Source organism: Equus przewalskii, chromosome 1, assembly GCF_037783145.1.
Source record: "Equus przewalskii isolate Varuska chromosome 1, EquPr2, whole genome shotgun sequence".
In the NCBI taxonomy this organism is placed as follows: Eukaryota; Metazoa; Chordata; class Mammalia; order Perissodactyla; family Equidae; genus Equus; species Equus przewalskii.
The window spans coordinates 10,638,356-10,656,723 of record NC_091831.1 but is presented as its reverse complement, the minus strand read 5'-3'; the positions used below and the strand labels follow the sequence as shown (position 1 = coordinate 10,656,723).

Here is an 18,368-nt window from a genome sequence, read left to right as displayed (position 1 = left end):
ATTCCCACCTCCCAGCTGGGCTTTCTGATGATCCCCATTCCCTCGAGCAAAGATGCTCACGAGGACTCTGCTCCCTGGTGACAGCCCTTTTACTGTACTGCACTTTGCTGTTGCCTTTCAAGTGGCTAATAATTAGGCACTCATCGCCCAGGAGTTTTCAACAGGGAAGTGGATAGTGATTTTGCTCCCCCGGGGACAGTTGGCAATGTCTGGAGACATTTTTGGTTGTCACAACTTATGGGGACGGGTGATACTGGAATGCTGCTAACATCCTACAATGCTCAGGATGGCCCCACAGCAGAGAATTATCTGGCCCAAAATATCAGCAGTGCAAAGGCAGAGAAAACCCATAATGGGGAAGGCAAGAGGAGGCCCCCAGGAGTGTCCCAGCCAGCGTCCCAGCCCCATGAAGGCTTTTCCGATTCCCCAAACTGGAAGGCAGCCGTGTGCCTCTGAAGTCCTGCAGCTGTTGGTCAACAGCTCCCTTGGATGTTCGTTGCCTTCTGTGTTACCTTGTGAGTCTGCCTGTGACATCCCCTGGGAGCCAGTAAGCCCCAAAGGTCCCCACTGTCATCCTCGATGGAGAACATGGGAGAAGCAGTTGCGGGGTCTCCGGGAAAGGCCGTTGTTGAGTCGTTTGCTCAGCATCCCTTTCTCTCCTCAGACGTGATTCTCGAATGCCTGGGCTTTAAATGGGAACTCCATCAGCCCCAGCTTTTTCAGTCCAAGACCCTGACCAAGCTTTACCTGGGGGCCCTGGCCCGGGCCACCACCAGCCCCGTAAAGGAACTGGAGAAGCTTCTGCAAGGTACTTTCTCACCGGCACCAGCGCGGAGGCCCAAACACCCCCTTTTTTGAGAGACCCCGGCTGGGCATTTGGTTATCTGTTTTAGGCGCTTTGGCAGTTAAGGGCGAGGCTCGTGGTATGACCTCATCACGGGATCTCATCTCAGTCTCCTCCGGTATAAAATGGGGACAACAATTCTTACTGTGTTGCGTTGAAGACTAGAGGTGTAGGCGTGAAGTTCTAGAACAATGCCTGGCGTGTGTGAGCACGCAGGAAGTGTCAGCCATTTTTCTCTTAACAACCCAATCTTGTCCAGCCGGCTGAGACAGAGACTCTCCCTACTTCTTGAGAAGAGGGAGTGGGTTGTGTTGAGTCTTCTGAGGGGCTCTCTGGCAGGAGGCATAGTTCTGACGTGTGTGGCTTGTTTACCCTAAGTGTGCTGGGTAGAGGTTTACACGTGTACATCGATTTTATTTTTCCTTTCCTTTCCTTAATTCCACCTCATTCCAAAAAGTATTTAAGTGACTCCTTTCTTCTTTTTCTCCTTTTTTAATCCTAATAATCCCCATCTTATCTGTCCCATAAGCTCTTCTCCGGCAGCCTTGCCAACTTCTTCTTTGGGTAACAGGTTGGCATCGCCTCAGAACAACAACTCATAAGCAGGTGTCATGGAAAATTTAAGGTTTCCCAAGCCAGCCAGCATGCCAGTCAGGATGGGATTACATTTCCAGGATGTGGCAGCAAAGCCTTGTTATTCCAGAACCAGACAGGCTGCCAGGGCCCCCAATCGCTGCCCCACCCTGAGCCTGGAGAGAGGCCCCGGCTGCCAGCCGGACTCTTCCTGGCCACAAAGCGTCTGACTCAGCCGTTCCCGGCTGAGCTGGGAGCCGAGCGCGGCTGCGGCATTCCCACAGCCGCAAAACACCCTTCGTACTTGCTCACGATCCTCGCTCTTCCTAAGCGCTTGTCCAGGGTCATCGAGAGTGGCACTGAGCTCTTCCTTCCATGTCACCTGTGCCCAGGGCAGAGCTCTCACTTGGCCGCCAATGAAAGGCCATGGAGGCCCAGACAGTGAGCACGCTGAAAAGCAAGAGAATCTGGAACGGGAAAATGAAGTTATTGTTAACATTATGGTCTTTAACATGTCTAGAATGGTCTCGTCGAGAAGATCTGGCCCTGCTAACACAGCCGCTCTGACCCAAGCCCCCGCTAGAGGCTGGGCCTGACTAGGGAACATTGGGGTAGGTGTAGAGCTGAAACCCCAGCGCCCTGACTGCCTCACTTTCCAGGGTCTTCCCACAAGTGCCACCAACTGCATCAGGCTCTGGGACTTGTGTCTCCACGATTTTCAGTGGGTCCAGCCCTTCCTATGCCCGTGAAAGCAGAATGCATCCCACCATGATGGATCGTATGTGCATCTCACAGTTACCGCTCTTGTGTTCTTGAGAACATCTGCCTTGCTGTCCTGGAGTTGGCAGCAGAGAACGTTTCTGACCAAGCCCTGACGTGGCGGGCTGTGTGGAGACGCAGCCCCTCGTTGGCCACACAAGGCTGTCCCAGCTGCTCATTATCTTTCCACCAAGAGTGGAGGGTCAGCTGTACTTTAGCCGGGCATCTTTATTCTCTGGGATGAAATCCAAGAAGGAAACGGCACTGTTACTAAAAATGAACCACCTTGGTTTAAGAGCATCTCAGAGGCATGTGATCAAATTCTTACTTTCCTATAGGATTTTGAGGTTTTCCTTAAAAAGGAGGGAAGGTTGAACTTCTGTCTTCCGCTTACCTGCCCTAGCTAAGATTCCTTCCTTTCTTCAACAAATGTTGAGTGCTTAGCCTACGCCAGGCACTGTGCTGGGAACTTACTGTCGGGGTAGGGGACAGAGAAGCAAACCCCAAATGATGATAAAGCGTGATAAATAGCATGATACACACTGATACTGACGACCACCTCCTAGGTGTCTACCATGTGTCAGGCACCCACCAGCATCATCTTATTTACTCCTCCCAATGGGAGTGAATGATAGAATGGAGCATGCCAATGGGAGGCTGTGCAGAAATCCAGGAGAGGAAAATGATCCAGAGCCTGGAGCAAGGCCTGGCACTCAGTAGGTGCTCAATAAATATTTGCAGAATAGAGCCTGAACAGAGCCGGTGCCGTGAGCCTGGTGAGGGGAGGGGAGGCCGCCTCGCTTGCCTGAGGAAAACGCATCTTTGTTCTTTTTCCTGCAGTCTTTGTAGTTGCAAACTGTGACATAGTTTTTGGCTCCTGACTCATGTCGTTTTTCATTATGTGGAACCTTGAGCTCACTAGGCTTGGGATTCTGGCAATGGACTCCATTCATTCTGTCAATTCAGCTGATATTTACTGAGCACCAGTGTGTGCAAGACTGTGCGGGGTGCTGGGGATGGAGTGGCAAGTAAACCATCCCATGTGCGTGCCCGACAGATAGTAGACCCACAGATCCATGGTGTAGTAGCAGATGGTAGTAACAGCAGGTGGTTAGTCCAGGAGGAAAAATAAAGCCAGTTGGTGGGGGAGAGGGGGAGGTGGTGCTGCCTTATATATGGGGTCAGGCAGGCCCCTGATGGGGGAGGGAGGGAGCCCCGAGACTCACTTGGGAAACAAGCCTCAAGGAGGCAGGTTTGGGGCACAGTGAACCAGAGACTGGTGGGAGCATCCTGGGGCCACTGGAGGGGCTTTGGCTTTGTGCCAAGGGTGTAGGACGCCACTGGAGACCTGAGAGCAGTGTGTGTTGTGATTAACATTTTAGAATAACTCCGAGTGGATGGGGGAGGCTGGCAGTGAATCAGGCTGCCCTTTCCCTTCCTCCTGGACGCCTTCAGTGGTGGGGGTCCCCTGGTTGGAGATCTGTGGGACAAAGTTTCAAGAGCCACTGGGTGGACGCCTCAGTCCCACATTCATCCTTCAGCAGGCGGTCCCTGTGCTCTTCCCTCCTGCCATGTCTGAGCTGGGTGCTCAGGGTCAGGGTGCAGAGATGACCCAGGCCCACCCCCTGCCCTCCAACTGCTCACAGCCTAACAGGGCGGGGGTGGGTGAGGAGGGAAAGAGAGAGCAAGGAGGGGCCTAGTCATAAATATTTAAAGTGCAGTGTGAGCATCAGTTTCCCAGTTTTGACTGTCACGGTGGCTGTGTTATATCTTTGGGGGAGCCTGGCTGAGGGGCACACTGCAATTCTCTATACTATTTTTATAACTTCCTGTGAGTCTTCAGTTATTTCAAAATAAATAATCATTTCAAAAATGCATCCACTTAACAAAAAAACAAACAAATTACAGTGTGGTACATGCCAAGGTCAAGGTTGTGCAAAGGGTGGGAAGCCTGACACTGTATCTTGCACAAGTCACTGTGGCTGTCACATCCATACGTCCTTATCACATTTCCTTTACCAGCTCACTTGACTGGGAAGATCAAAGAAAGACCCCCCGTAAAGAAGATGATCATTTCCTTGAAGATCAATGACCCCTTGGTGACTAAAGTTGGTAATGTACACCTGTCTTCATATTCCGAGATGCCATTGAACCGATGGTCCTCCCAGATTTTAAAAAACAAACAACAACAACAAAACACAGCAAACAAGTGTCACACAACGTTCAGCGCTTCCTTGTTAGAAATGCCTGAATGATGCAAAGAGAGGAGGGGAGAGAGGCTGGGACAAGTTGGGAGGCAAGAAGGCATAATGCTGCTAAAGAGAGGTGCTCCTCCTTGGGAAGGAGGCGTGAAGGATGCAGGGGTGGAAGGAAGCAGCAGGCTTCTCAGACAGACCCAGGGACAAGTCCCTGCCGCTCTGGGTGCACATGGCCCTCCAGGCGCACACTGCCCTCCCAGGGCACCACTGCCCAGGGAAGCTCTCAGGCCCACCTTTGTCCCCAGCCAGTGCTAAACTCTCCCCTTCCCGCCAAAGCCCCTCGCTGGTGGGCTTCCAGCAGCAGAGGCCTCCCCAAGGGGACTCCCTTGGGCTCATCACCCTCTCCCCACCCCATCTCGCCACCTAGAAACAGACTTCTGTATTAATACGACATGTCAAGAAATCATCTGCTTGAGCGCTGGTTGGGCTGTTTGTCCTCAGAGCGCTCGGGATGGCCCCACAGTGCTATTTGGGACCAGGTAGAATTTAGAATGAACCAGGTCATCTGCTCCCTCGCCACAGGAGCTCAGTTCCCACACTATCAAATTATCTTGGCTCTTCCCAGGGGTCCTTAACCTCTCTGAAGACCCCCAGACTCCAAGGAAAATCTGCTGTAGGTTATATGTCATCTCCAGAGAAAAAAATGCTCCAATATGCACTCCACCTTCTGTGCATATTTGGGTGGGCACCTCCCTGCACAGGCTGTGGGCCTGTGGTGAGGAAAGAACCCCTGAGGCACAGACTTGGAGGACGAGCTTACAGGACCATCCTTTCAGCAGGAGCTCAGTTTTCTTTAGTTTCATCCTCACCTCCTTTTGGGAAGCTGGGAGCCCGGGTGGTGTCTGCGTCCAGGTCAGAGCAGGTGCATTTTCTCTAATGGTGTCTCTGGCCACCAAGCTAGTGGACACTGGAGCATCCAGCAGGGAGGGCACTGCCTGCGCGTGAGGGACTCAGGGGTGCAGAGCGGCCTGCTGACAGCTCTCTCCCTCGGATGCTGCCTCCCCACAGCCTTTGCCACAGCCCTGAAGAACCTCTACATGAGCGAGGCGGAGATAAACATGGACGACATACTGGGTGTGCTGGCTTCTGCTCACATTCTCCAGTTCAGCACCCTGTTTCAAAGGTAAGGAATGGTGGCGAGGCATGGGCCAGGGCCAGCCCTGGGCGGGATAGGAAGGGGCCTCCTGGCCCATTGCTTAGAACATTCCTTTTCCGTAGGTTAGAACATCCAGGATTTCTTTGCACACAGCTTTGAGTCTGCAAAGGAACCAAGACACTAATTCACACTAAGGCATTATGAGCTCACAACCGAGCTACCTCTTCAGCAACATGCTCATTTTAACTAGTGATTCTGGACTCACAGGAATGAAATGCAAATAGGGGAATTTCCATGCGTGGGAGCTATTTGCCTCTGCACAAAGTGACTTCCCAATAGCACTCAAACCGCTCGTGCTTATCAATTTCACCTGTGTTCATTTTGGGCTCAAAAAATCTCTCTCCATTTGGTGCCCACACCCATAAACTGGCCCTTTGAGGGTAAGCTGACTTCCCATCAATCTCAGGGCTCATGTTTCCTACTCATTTTCTACCTTGTTTTTCCTTGTAAATAGCATTTTCATCTTTACAAACGTTACACACAGTCATTGTATATCTTTCAGAAGAGAGAAACATGCAAAGATTGGAGTCAAAATTGCCCATCAATCCAACTGCCCATTTTGGGCACAGCCTTTCTCCTGGGTACTCAGACCCCGCGGCCTCCCTGGGCTGCCCATCAGCGGAGTCTGGGTGTGAGGACTAGGAGGCATTGACAGTGCATTGGCATCGAATGTGAGAGTGGCCTCACCCCGACCAGGGTTACCTGCGTTCATGGAGAACTTGTGGATGCTGGAAATGTGGGGGAGCGATGGAGACAGCTCAGTGTTTCTGCTGCACCTAAGCAGCCAGTGAAATGCAGCCTGGAAGGTTGAAACTCCTGGGCTCCCAGTTTTCGTTAGACTTTTTCTGCAGCACTGAAAGCAACCCAGGATGTGAGCCTCAGGGTCTGTGCTCAGCCACCTGGAAGCGGCTCCTTAGTCACCACGTGCCTCAGTGGTCTCAGCTGTGAAATGGGGCTCATTACACCTGTCCTGCCTGCTTCACAGGACTTGGTCGGGGGTGGGGATGTTGGCACAAAGGGCTTTGAGACGGAGCGTTTGCTGTGGTCAGATGTGGTTCCCAGCTCCTTGCAGGGATTACCTCATTTCATCCCTGCAGCCCTAGGAGGAGGTATGTTACTATGCTCACTTTACAGATGAGGGAACCGAGGCCTCCAGAGGTGAGTAACTTGCCCAAGGCCACCCAGGTTCCACATAGAGCAGCCAGGACTTGAAGGAGGTAGAGGGGCCCCAGAACCTGCACCCCTAAGTCTGTCCCATTCTGCTTTGCTCAAGTGATGTGGTAACGTCCTTTGCTCATTCATAGTCCTGACGTCCCTGCTCCCCTTCTCTCCAATGGCGTTTGGTCAGACGGGGTTTCCTAGGGCCAGCCATTCATGAGTTTATTCAGTCACACCTTCATTCATTCATCTGTTCCTTTGTGAATGATTCCTTGGCCTTCTCCAGTACACCGGGGAACAGTGAGGACCAGGTGGGCAGGCTCCCTGACCTCTGAAGCTTCCTGCCCAACAGTCTCCAAGACACAGGAAATGAGTAAAGTGAGGGAGGAGTGAAGGGTGAGGATTCCCAAATGGAAAATTTTGTGTATGTGTGGTTAATTTCAAGTAAAACTGGTACCTGTGATTAGAAAGAACATTTCTTAGAACTGCCCCCTCTTTTTGTATCCTGTAATATTCCTCCATTCCATTAATGCTTATTAAAGGGTAAGGGAACCAAATGGAAAATCACTGATGGGATTAATTTTTCTAGAATGTTCTGTCCCTTCCCTCAGGCTTTTTCAGGGATGTGTGGCTACTGCACTCACGTCCTAAACACAGAGGTGGCATCTTCTAGCTCTTTGATTTCCTGGTTTCTGATGCACTTCAGTAGAGAGAGGAGATTGAGGGCAGGGATGGTCTGCCTGGCTTGTGTCACCGCCCTAAGCCTCAGTTTCTTTATCTGAGGGAATGAATGAATGAATGAGTGAATGGACTTCCCATCCAAGCCAAGAGAGGACATTAGCTGGCTCTGTGGAGGGCAGGGGCAGGATCTCTCCCAGGGACCTTACAGGTCTCAACTCACTTTTTGTAGAGTCCACACAGCCAGGTTCAATCCCACAAGCGTTTGTGAGCTAGTGCCTCATTCCTGGGGCAGAGCCTCCATCTGGAGCATCTTGAAGCCTCGTCAGGGATGCAGAGGCCTCGTGCACGAGGGATGCAGGCTCTCCAAGGCCTGGATGTGACAGCAGAGGACACGCTGAGGGGGACCAGAGTCTTGAAAAGGCACTCTGGCATGTCGGCCTGGCCAGACGGGTGGGGAGAGCCGCTGTGGGAGATGGGAGGCCAGCAGTCGTAGGCAGGGTTAGGTTGTGTAGGGTCGTGGACTGACTAAGGAATCTGGCCTTGACCTCGCAGGTGATGGAGGAAAAGGCTGGGTTTTCCTGAGATTCCCCACGCCCCTTTCATTGTCTGTGTCACCCATCTTCAGCTCGGCAAAGCCTTGTGACATAAATAACTACTAAATCACAGCTTCCTTACGCAGGCGTTTCTGAGCAGCTATGTCCTGGTGCTGTCCAGGAAGACATCTCTGACCCAAAGGCTGGAAGGCCAGCTTTCCTCTTGGAGCAGGGCCTCCAGCCACCTTATGTCTGTCTTGGAGCCTCGGCTGCCCGACCTCGGGCCCAGATTCAAAGCCCCATCTTACTCTCCGAAGCCCAGTCTGGCTTACTTGTGGCTGAGCCAAGAATCACAGGTTCTTCATTTCTTTCCTCCTCCCATGCCTTCCTTTGAGAGCCAGAGCAGGAAGGGCTTTGGAGATAATGAGCCAAACTTATCATTCCACTGATGAGTGAATCTCAGCCTGCCTGGGCTGATGGCTGTGCCCAAGATTCTACAGATCATGGTGGTGGGGCTGCTATTCTCAGTCAGAGCTGGGCAGGCCTGGCACACAGCTGGGCTGGGTCTCGCCTGCCTTTGAGAGGCTGATGGTGCAGTTGGCAGGGGTGTGGCAGCACAAGCTTTAGCATGTGGTGTGTGTGTGTGCATGTGTGTGCACGCAGTGGAACAGAAGTGCCCCAGGTCACTCTGATAGCATCATAAATTAAGGTGCTGGATGAGGCATCCAAGGTCAGCTCGGCCGAGCTCCTAGCCAGTGCAAAATTTCACCCAGGTGGCTGCCTAGGTCTGAATCCTGCATACCTGAGGGTGTTCATCTTTAGGGGATGAAGTGTGTACATGCAGTTTCCACTGGGTGCTGTTCATTAGACTCACGCATCAATATCTGCACTGGCACTGCTGGGATCATGGTTGTCACGTGCATATGCACGTATACGCACGAGTATGCACACACACACATAATCTCCCTAAGGGTCACTTGGGTCCCTCCAGGCTCACAAGGCTGGAAGGGCATTTCCTTGCCTCCATGCAGGACTGAATTCCATCTGCGCCTTTAGACTTTCCAGAAGTAGGAACCCCCACCCTCCCTGAGCCCAGGGACAAGTGACCTGGGTAGTCCCAGGGCTTGCTTTGTGTCCTCTGGTCTGGGAAGCCTGACCATTCCAGCCCAGCCTGGCCAGTGAGTCTGACAGTGAGAACGGGAGAGCACAGGCGAAGGTGTCAGCCTCCTGGAGCATGAATTTCTGTATCCCACCTCCAAATTCAGCTAATTCTGCCCGTGCATCTCTCCTGACGGAAGCCAGCACCTAAGAACACTGTGCCTGGTGAGAGGTGGGACCTGACCCTCTTGCACAGCCCCATTCATGCCTCAGTTTCCACCTCTGCTGATTGGTGAGCTCGGCTGACAGTGAGACCAGGAGCTCCAGGAAGACAGGAGCTTTGTTCATGACAGGTATTTCCAGAACCAGCAACAGAAGCCAGCACACAGCAGGCACTAAGGGGATGGATTTAGGCTGGGAGGGCTGCTTCCTGGCAGTGTGTAGTTTCATGGGGGAGTGGTGGAAGAGGCAGAATACCAGGCAGAAGGAAGCCATGGAAATCAAAGGAAGGGGAGCATGTGAGGAGAAGCAATCAGGGAGACTTCCAAGAGGAGGTGGTACTTGAGCTGAGCTCAGAAGGATTCCAGCCATCAAAGGGTGAGAGAGAAGGGGACTTCGGGCAGAGGAGCATGGAAACGGGGACATGCTCGGCCACTAAGACCCCATGTGGCTGGAGTGGGGGAGGGGCATGGAACAATGAAGGGAAAGGTGAGTGGGGAGGTTAGGGTCATGCAGACCTTGAAGCCCACGTGGGCAGGTTCCACCTGGTTCTGTCGGCAGAGGAGAGAGCCTGAAGCTCGGAAGGGGAGGGGGACAGGAGCCCCTCTGTGCTTTCTGCTGGGACCCTCAGGCCACAGCGTGAGGACGCCATGGGGAGGCGGAAGCTGGTGGAGGCAGGGAGACCTGTAGAGAGGCTGTACCAGAGACCCAGGGGAGAGGTGAGGGGGGTCTGAGCTAGGCAGGGGCAGTGGGAGGGAGGGGTGGAGGCAGGTCTTCCGAGAGGCAGTGAAGATATAGCACTAGGGACTCCAATCTCACCAGCCAAAGTGCCCGAGAGATGACAGCAGAGTCTCGTGTTTATGCAGCCCAGATTGCTCCAATACTCCAGACAATTCCTTCAACTGGGGGTGATCAGTCTCACTGTGGTGAAGGGAAATCCTAGGATCCATAGGGGTAAAGTACCTTGATCATGACCAGATTATTTATTCATTCATTATTTCTTGCTTTGTTCTAGTAAGGACTTTTGGTGACTTAGAAGAATACATAAAATAACAGGGCACAAAATAGTTAGAAAAAAAAGAAAAAGAGGAAAGAAAAACAAGGACAGAGAGGCTGAAGTTGCATAACAACCTACACTCTTGCTGTAGGTGGGCCACACATTTGGCTCTGAGCTTCCTAGCAGCTAATATGAAAAGGGAAACTTGATCAGTGATGTTAGACAAAAACAAATAAGTGGCTTGGGAGAAGCAAAGCTACCGTTGGTAATAAAACCCTAGGTGTCTTCATCGGATGACACTAAGTGAAATAATGATCAATGTCCTCAACAATATCCATAGGGTGAATGCAAGGATAAATTTTATTATATTATTCTTTCTTGGTATTGGCAAAGTCTTCACACCAAAATAAAACTCAGTAAAAGCTATTCTTTGGGGATGCAGCTGATGGTGGTAATGAGCCCCCCAGCTCTCTGCTGATCTGGCTTAATTGAAGAATACATTTTAGAATATGTGCGAGAGTTACTGGGTATCCTTTAAGCTTTTGTCCACAAGCAGTGTGTATCTCGGCCGAGCTTAGGATAACCATTGAGTGATAATGAGTTCAAGATTGTGCTTCTACACAAGATCCCAGTAGCTATTCTCTGGGCCCTGTTTGACAATGTAATGTGAACAAGCCTTAAGAAAATTGTGCTGAAGAGTGGTTAATATCCGCTATGAATTTGTTTGAGTCACTGAAACTCCACGACCCCACCATCCGCCTAGCATATCCACCCCTCCACCCACCTGTCCATCCCAGCTTATCTCCTCTTTGGTCTTGCCCCCTGCCCCACTGCACTGCAGCTGTGCTATCCTTGATGTTCCTTCAAAGTACAGCACCTGCTCCTGCCTCAGTGCCCTTGTACATGATGTTTCCTCCTCTTGGAATGCTGGTCTCCCAACTCCCCCCTGGCCAATTCTTTGCCCTCCTCCTTCAGGTTTTAAATGTCACTTTTCCGATCCTTCCCCCACTAGGTTAGGTTCCCCTTTTTCTGCATTCCCTTGGCACCTTGTTCTTTAACTTTTTAACCCTTAACACAATTGTAATAATGTGGTTATCTTCTAAATGTTTACTTAATGTGTATTGTCTCATTGGCCCATCAGCTTTGCTTTTTGCACCCCAAGGGCCTCACCAGGTGCCTGGCACATGGTATGTGCTCAGTAAACAGATCTTTAATGAGTAAGTGAGGCCTAGTCGTGAGAAAGGACCAAGATTTTCATCAGAAAGTCGCTCTTTGAATCCACTTGTGCACAGAGAGGAACGGAGTGAAAGGATCCTCTGGCAGCACAGTGGTGGTCTGTGCAGGGAGAAAATGCCTCTGGCAGGGTAGAGATGGCCATCCTGGCTGAAATTAAACCTCAGTACGACACCTTAGGGGCTTCAGCTCGAGTGCTAACGCTGCTCCCTGGTGTCACAGCTGCTTGGTTGCCTTCTGAAGGGTCTGATCTCAGGCCTCGCCTCCCCCAGGCCAGAGCTCTTGCAATAGGCCTTGCTGGTCTTGTCCTCCTGCCCCGTGTTCATATCCCTCAGGCAAGCCTCCCTCCCATGTGAAGGGCCCCTGCTGCCGTCTGGAGTTGAATGGAAACCTCTGGAGCCGCCCCGTTTTCTGAGAGCAGCCTGGGGGCCCGCAGGTCAGCAGCCCTCTCTCCGCAGGTGCGTGGCCATGATGATGAGCGGACTCACGCCGAGCACCATCAAGAACGTCTACCTGGCCGGCTGCAAGGTGAGAACAACCTGGACAGGGTGCCTGGGGGACCTTCAGGGGTACCCAGACTCGGACCTCACGCACCAGACGCACATCCAAAAAAGCCACCCGAAGGCACCAACTTCAGAGTGCCAATATTTTATTTTGCCAACTGAACTTTTTTAATCATCTTATTTTTAAAAGGATATTTTAATGCCAAAAAGGTAGAAAAGCCTTAAAAATGGGAGTGGGGGCTGGGGGGGGGTTAACAACCTTTCTCACCAAAACAGCAGACAACCTTCCAGGACATTCTTGTTGGAGTCGAGTGACACCACCGGGGCCCAGTCACTGTTGGGAATAAATGAGGTAATCTAACTCTCTGATCTTCAGAAGAGAAAGCTGAGACCGAAGGGGGCGGAAGACCTGGCCAGGGTGACACAGCTTCTGAGTGGCAGCGCTGGGTCTGAACCCCAGGCCTCCTGATTCCAGCCTGTGAGGCCACCACTGACCTGGATGGACGCTCACACTGAAACAGACACATTTGACCCTAACGCTTGGTTCATGCATAATCAACGTGTCACAGTGTTCTTAAAATAACATCTAGCGATATTTTAAGTACCTATTTTGTCAAAGACAACTTGATGTCCTCACCGTCACTCCATTGGTCATTAGACAGTCCCTGGGTGCGTGAAATCTTTACATTCCGGTCAGCATTTCTCAGCCACTCTTTGGCCTGGGGAAGACCTGAGGACACACAAGGTATACTAAGTAAGCCCCTGTCAAGGTCCCTGGCCCCAGGAGACCTTTTCCATTTTCTCTGGACTTTCATTCTTCTTACTTTTAGGACACGCGCCCACTACTAGCCTCAGAACTCCACGTGAGGCACACCCGACAGGACCTTCCGCGACCTGTCACTGACTTTAGGCCAGAGGTTTCAGCATGCAAGCCCTGTGGCCAGACCACCTAGGTTTGCTCCTGGCTCTGCCACTGATTTGTTGCGTGACCGCCGGCAAGAGCAGGAATCTTGGAGCCTCAGTTTCTCCATCAGTGAAATAGGGATACTAGTGAACTAGCCTCACGGGGTTGTGGTGAGGATTGATTTAAATCAACCTAGTGCTGTGCCTTGGGCATAGTAAACCCTCAGGAAATGTCCTCTGCTGCAGGACGTCTGTATTTTCTGTATGTTACGGCGAAGGTTTGAGCTCGCCTGCAGCACCGCGCTCCCAAGATGCTTGTAGCATCATCACGGTCCAGGAGAGGGCGCCGAGAGTTCAGGAATGCCTTCATCACTCAGCCTTTCTTGCCTTCTCAGTACAAGGAAGAACAGCTCACCACAGCCTGCGAGAAATGGCTGGAAATGAACTTGGTCCCTCTGGTGGGGACGCAGATCCACCTCCGGAAGATCCCGCAGGAGCTGCTCCACAAAGTGCTGAAGTCCCCCAGGTCAGAGCTGGTTCCCTGGGATACTGTGTGCGGGACCAGGAGCCGCCCCTGGGTGGGCCTGGGGGAGCAGGGGCGGTGCAGGGAGGGCAGTGCTGCAGCGGGGACACCCGCAGCCCTGCTGGACAGGGCCAGTGTGCAGCACCCCCTCGATCCCAAATTTCCTGCCCTCCTGGACAGCCAGGCCTCGTGTGGGGGCCAAAGCGTGGGAGACTGTGGAGTTGGGAAGGGGGCTCCAGTCACACTCTTCAGCAAGGTGGGGACCTGCTGGGTGGCCACTGTCTCATTACCCACCTGGTAATTAATTAACTAGTTGCCTAAGTAATTTAAAAAATCCTGACAACGTTAATACACATTCATTATGGAAAATGGAAAACAGGAAAAGCAGAAAAAGGAAAATAAAAGCGCTCACCCTAAATCAATTTCTACCTCCAGCCCTGCCCACTCTCCTGAACAGCTCTGGACCCAGACATTCCAAGGGTGTATGACTTCTCTGACAATTAAGGCCAAAACCCAATTCTTGGTGCCCCCGCCCGCCCTATGCTGCAGCCCCACCCCCAGCCTTCCTCCACCAGCTGCTCGTGTTAGCACCTTGGGATTCCTCTGGATGCCCGCTCACCCTTGCCCCCCAAGTGCGGTCAGTTCTACTTCCAGACCAAATCCGTGTCTCTGGGCCTTTCTGCACCAGCAGCAACCAGAGGCCAAGCTTCCATCGTCTCTCATCTGGACTACTGCAGGGACCTCTAACTCGGGGTCTTGCATCTGCTCCTGACCCCCTTCCACTCACATCTGCAGCCAAAGGGCCTTTGGCTCTGCTGATCTGGCTCCTCTGTCCCACACGCCCCACAGCAGCTACAGGGCCTTCCTGAGGTTCCGGCCCAACTGACCGGCTCGCTGCCCACAGGGCTTCTTGCGTGCCTCCTGCCTGAATTGCCTGGCCCCAATGGCTCCTTCTCATCCTGTGAGTAATTCAGGAAACAGCCCCCAATGCGTGGGCTTTTAGGTTATTTCCAATGTTTAACCAACATAAATAGCGCCTTGGTGACATCCTTCAATGTACATTTATCTTCATCCAGATCATTTTCCCACTATTTCCCTTTATTCTTAGAAGTGACATTACTAAGTCAAAAGGACTTTCTGTTTGTTTTTATTAGTATTTTAAAAATATTTTATTTGAAAATAATTTCAAACTTAAATAACAATTACAAGAATAGTACAAAGAATATCTATAGACCATGTACCCTGAGTCCCCCCATTCAATTTCCCCCCTTTTGCTGTGACATTTGCATCTGTATGTGTATCTACATACACGCTTTTTTGTTCTGGACTCTTTGAGGGCAAGTTGCACACATCATGTTCCCTTACCCCTAATGCTTCAGTGTTTACATATCATCACAATGCGGCTATCAACCTCAGGAAATCTGACGTTGATGTTAACCTTAACATCACTGACCCAGCACTGCCTTTCATAGCATCCTTTTCCCTAGTTTAGGATCACAGATTGCTTTTACTTGTCATGTCTCTCTGGGAATCTTTTTTTTCTTTCCTGCTTTTTCTCCCCAAATCCCCTCAGTACATAGTTGCATATTTTTAGTTGTGGGTCCTTCTAGTTGTGGCATGTGGGACACCGCCTCAGCATGGCTGGATGAGCGGTGCCATGTCCGCGCCCAGGATCTGAACCAGCGGAACCCTGGGCCGCCGAAGCAGAGCGCGCGAACTTAACCACTCAGCCACGGGGCCGGCCCCCTGTCTGGGAATCTTTAAAAGGTTCCTGATCCTCACTGCCAAGTTATCAAGATTATACTCCCTTTGGGTGAATTTCGAAAGTGAGAACTAAATTCTACTAAAAATTTGAGCGCTATATTAGAAAATAAATGTTTACTCATGCTTATGTGGTAGAGAGCATTCTGATTTCAGAAATTAGATCTGGAAAGATTTATTCTACTGTTAGTTCAAAATTCCTAAATAGCTTGTATTGCCCTCACACTTAGGCAGAAATGAGGTTGGTAGACTGTTCTAGAGTTGAGGGCGACCGTATTACCTAAGAAGACCTCAGGACCCGGGACCCCAAGAGCAGCCCCAGGGTCATTCTGCCCTGCTCCCCACTACTTTTCCACGCATGTCCTCCCCACCCCCACCCCGCCAACAGAGCAACGGTTATGCAACTCTTGAAGAAAAGATAAACATGGCATCCCTTAGACTTTTCATAACACTGTCCCTCCCTTGGAAAGACTGAGCTGCCCCACCTTGGTAGCATTTAACCAAGAAAAGGGAAAAAAATGTCTGACCACAGCCAGAACATTAGTGATGGGATAGGCCTTACAAAACGTACACTGGGCAGGAAAAGAGGTCAAGAACATTATGTGTCAAACGTCTAGACTCTCAAGCTTGGGGAGACATGACTGATGTGGAAACTGGGTCCTGCTCCTCCGGCCCCTCCCCTGGAACAGTCAGCACAGACAGGCCAGGGCTCTCCTGGCTCAAGGAGGGGAGAGCCCTGCGTGGCCTCGGGCACGTCATCAGCCCGTGTGCCCTGGAGTGACCAGGCCAACAGCTCCCAGACGCGTGCGCTCATTATCCCAGGTGAACTCTCCACCCGGTTAATGTCCAGTGGCCACTTGCTTTAAGCTGGAGGGAAGTGGGGAATGGAGGGTGCAGGACAAGGGGGCCTGGGCCACACCCACTGCCTGGTGAGATGGTTAGAAATTTCCCTAGGCTCGGGTTCCTCATCTTGGTGCGCTTGCCAGCTGGTGGATCTGGCACCACAGACCACACCTGATTAAGAACGGACCTTTGAGCGAGTTACCTTTCGTTAGCACTTCTGGGTGTGTGCTGTGCTATGTGCACTATCTCTTTCCCCCCAACCCCGTGCTGTAGGTACAATTGCTGTCTCTAAGATAAGAGGGACTAATAAAACGCAAGCCTCGGCCACCTGGGGCTCCAGGCTCCAAGGTCCAGGCTCCCACCCTCCACACTCCACCATCTCCTTGTTTGTTGAGAGGCCAGAGTCCCCAGCAACCAGAACTCAGTGAGGACTGGGCTGTCCTGGGAAGTCACGTGGCCCCAGAGCTGCTGTGTGGAAGTGCCAGCCCCCAGGTCACAGATGGAGTGTCCCTCGGCCCCATTCAGCGTAGATTGTGGGCTGTGTTAATGGTCATGGTATTTGGGTCTCTAAGCCTTGTTGGAACAATATCCATCTCTCAGCAGATGCTTTGGCTTCTGAGCCATTCAGCCTTTTCCCTTCTGAAGTCCCTTTGACCTCATCTTCATTTGGGCTTTGCTTTCCATCTTATGAACAGTCTGGGTGAAATACGCACAGTTTTCCTGACCTCCTAGGCCTCTGGTTTTAATTTCTTTGCCTGGGCCTTTGGTTTTCAGTAAATTTTCTTCTTAGACGTCACCGCTAGGTTACCTGTTCTAAGTCTAATATTATGAAAGCTTCATTCCAAGTTCTGTTTTTCTGGAAGCCAAGCTCTCTGTAGACTTAGGAGGGTGGAGAACTCGGAAAGTTACCTGGTTCCTATGTGCATGAAAGGCTCCCCTGCAACCAGGGGCACAGCATCCCTCTGTGTGTCCACTTCTTCCTGACTTCCTACCTATGACACAAGGAGTCTTGAGGCTCAGAAATTCCCTAAGAGAATCCACCCCTGTCCTGCACAGTGTGCCTGTCCCGCAGCTTTCCCATGAGCATGTGGAACGCCATTGGGCATCCCTCTCAAACGGTAGTTCCTGAGGCTAAGGCTTCTCTGGATAATACTAATTATTGAGCGCTTGTAGGATATGGAACGCTCTGAGTGGGTTATCCACTCTGATTCCTACAGCAACCCAGTGAGGTGGGTACTGTTACCTGTGCTCTCACCTGTGGAGTGCAGATTACAGGAAGAGATTGGCCCAAGCTCCCGCCATGCAGCATGAGGGTTGGGATTTGAACCCAGGTCTGAGCAGCCTCAAGTACGCGCTCATCACCAGCCCACTGGTACGCTCTGCACGAGGCCTTTTTCCTTATTGATGGTCAAGATCAATAAGGATGTTGATGTTCATGGTTTTTATTGTGAAAGGAAATTACAAAGGTAGGAGGATAATACAAAACACAACTGGACTCAACTCCCCAAATGAGCGAGTGGTAACATTTGGTCATAAGTTAAGAAACGAAGCATTACTGATAAAGCCGACTGGGTCCCCTCCCAGCCCTGAACTTTCTCTTCCTCCCTCTCGGCCTCCCTCCCTAGAGACAGTCAAACCCCTGTTGGGGACCTGTGTGAGCCCAATCCGTGGGATTATAAATTTATTACCTCTGTGTATGTCCATAAATAAGGCGCGCTACTGTTTTGCAAAGGTTTAAACTTCAAATAAATGTTCTGACAGTGATTGCAATGTTCTCAACTTACTTTGTTCACTAACATCATGCAATGCGTTCTCTCCGTGTTGACACTTACATATCTAATTAGCATTTTAAATTTAATTGCTGTGCAGTGTTCCATTGAATGAATAGACAACAATTTTTTCATTCCCTTCCTAAAGGCCTTTTGTTTTATTTTGTTTTGCTTCATTTTTTGCTGTGACAATCAATGATGCAACGGGCATCCTTGTTCATATTTTCTTGTTCACGTGGGCATGGCTTTCTTTATGGTCTGTATTCAAAAGGGGGCTTTTATTATTTATATACAATTTTCTCAAAAAAAAATAGAGGACAAACAGTGCTTTGTTAAAAGCCTTTTTTTTTTGTCTTAAAGAACAAACGCCAGTTACATCCCTATATATATATGTACTGGCTATAGCGGGCACCAGTAAACACACATAGAACAGCCCAGATGTTCACTATGTTGGAGGGAAGTTTAGGATCTCTGAGTTCCATCTTGGTTCAGGCCACCGGAGCCCTTAGGTAAATAAAATATGCTTGAATGTCCTCAGCAAGGTTATTTCCTGAAGG

The 18,368-nt window shown here is 51.0% G+C and overlaps 1 protein-coding gene across 4 annotated transcripts in view; it reads left to right on the top strand.

Annotated features, from left to right (window-relative positions):
• Positions 1–18,368, top strand: part of BTBD16 (BTB domain containing 16) — a 45,657-nt gene that overhangs the window by 7,731 nt on the left and 19,558 nt on the right. For 2 of the 4 annotated variants that reach the window (XM_008537159.2, XM_008537161.2), the window contains exons 5-9: positions 665–808; positions 4,199–4,288; positions 5,443–5,557; positions 11,968–12,037; positions 13,311–13,441. In XM_008537159.2, coding sequence (XP_008535381.1) covers positions 665–808; positions 4,199–4,288; positions 5,443–5,557; positions 11,968–12,037; positions 13,311–13,441 — 550 coding nt within the window. The remainder of the gene's footprint in view (positions 1–664; positions 809–4,198; positions 4,289–5,442; positions 5,558–11,967; positions 12,038–13,310; positions 13,442–18,368) is intronic. The other 2 variants (XM_070580614.1, XM_070580531.1) reach the window with 1 other exon arrangement.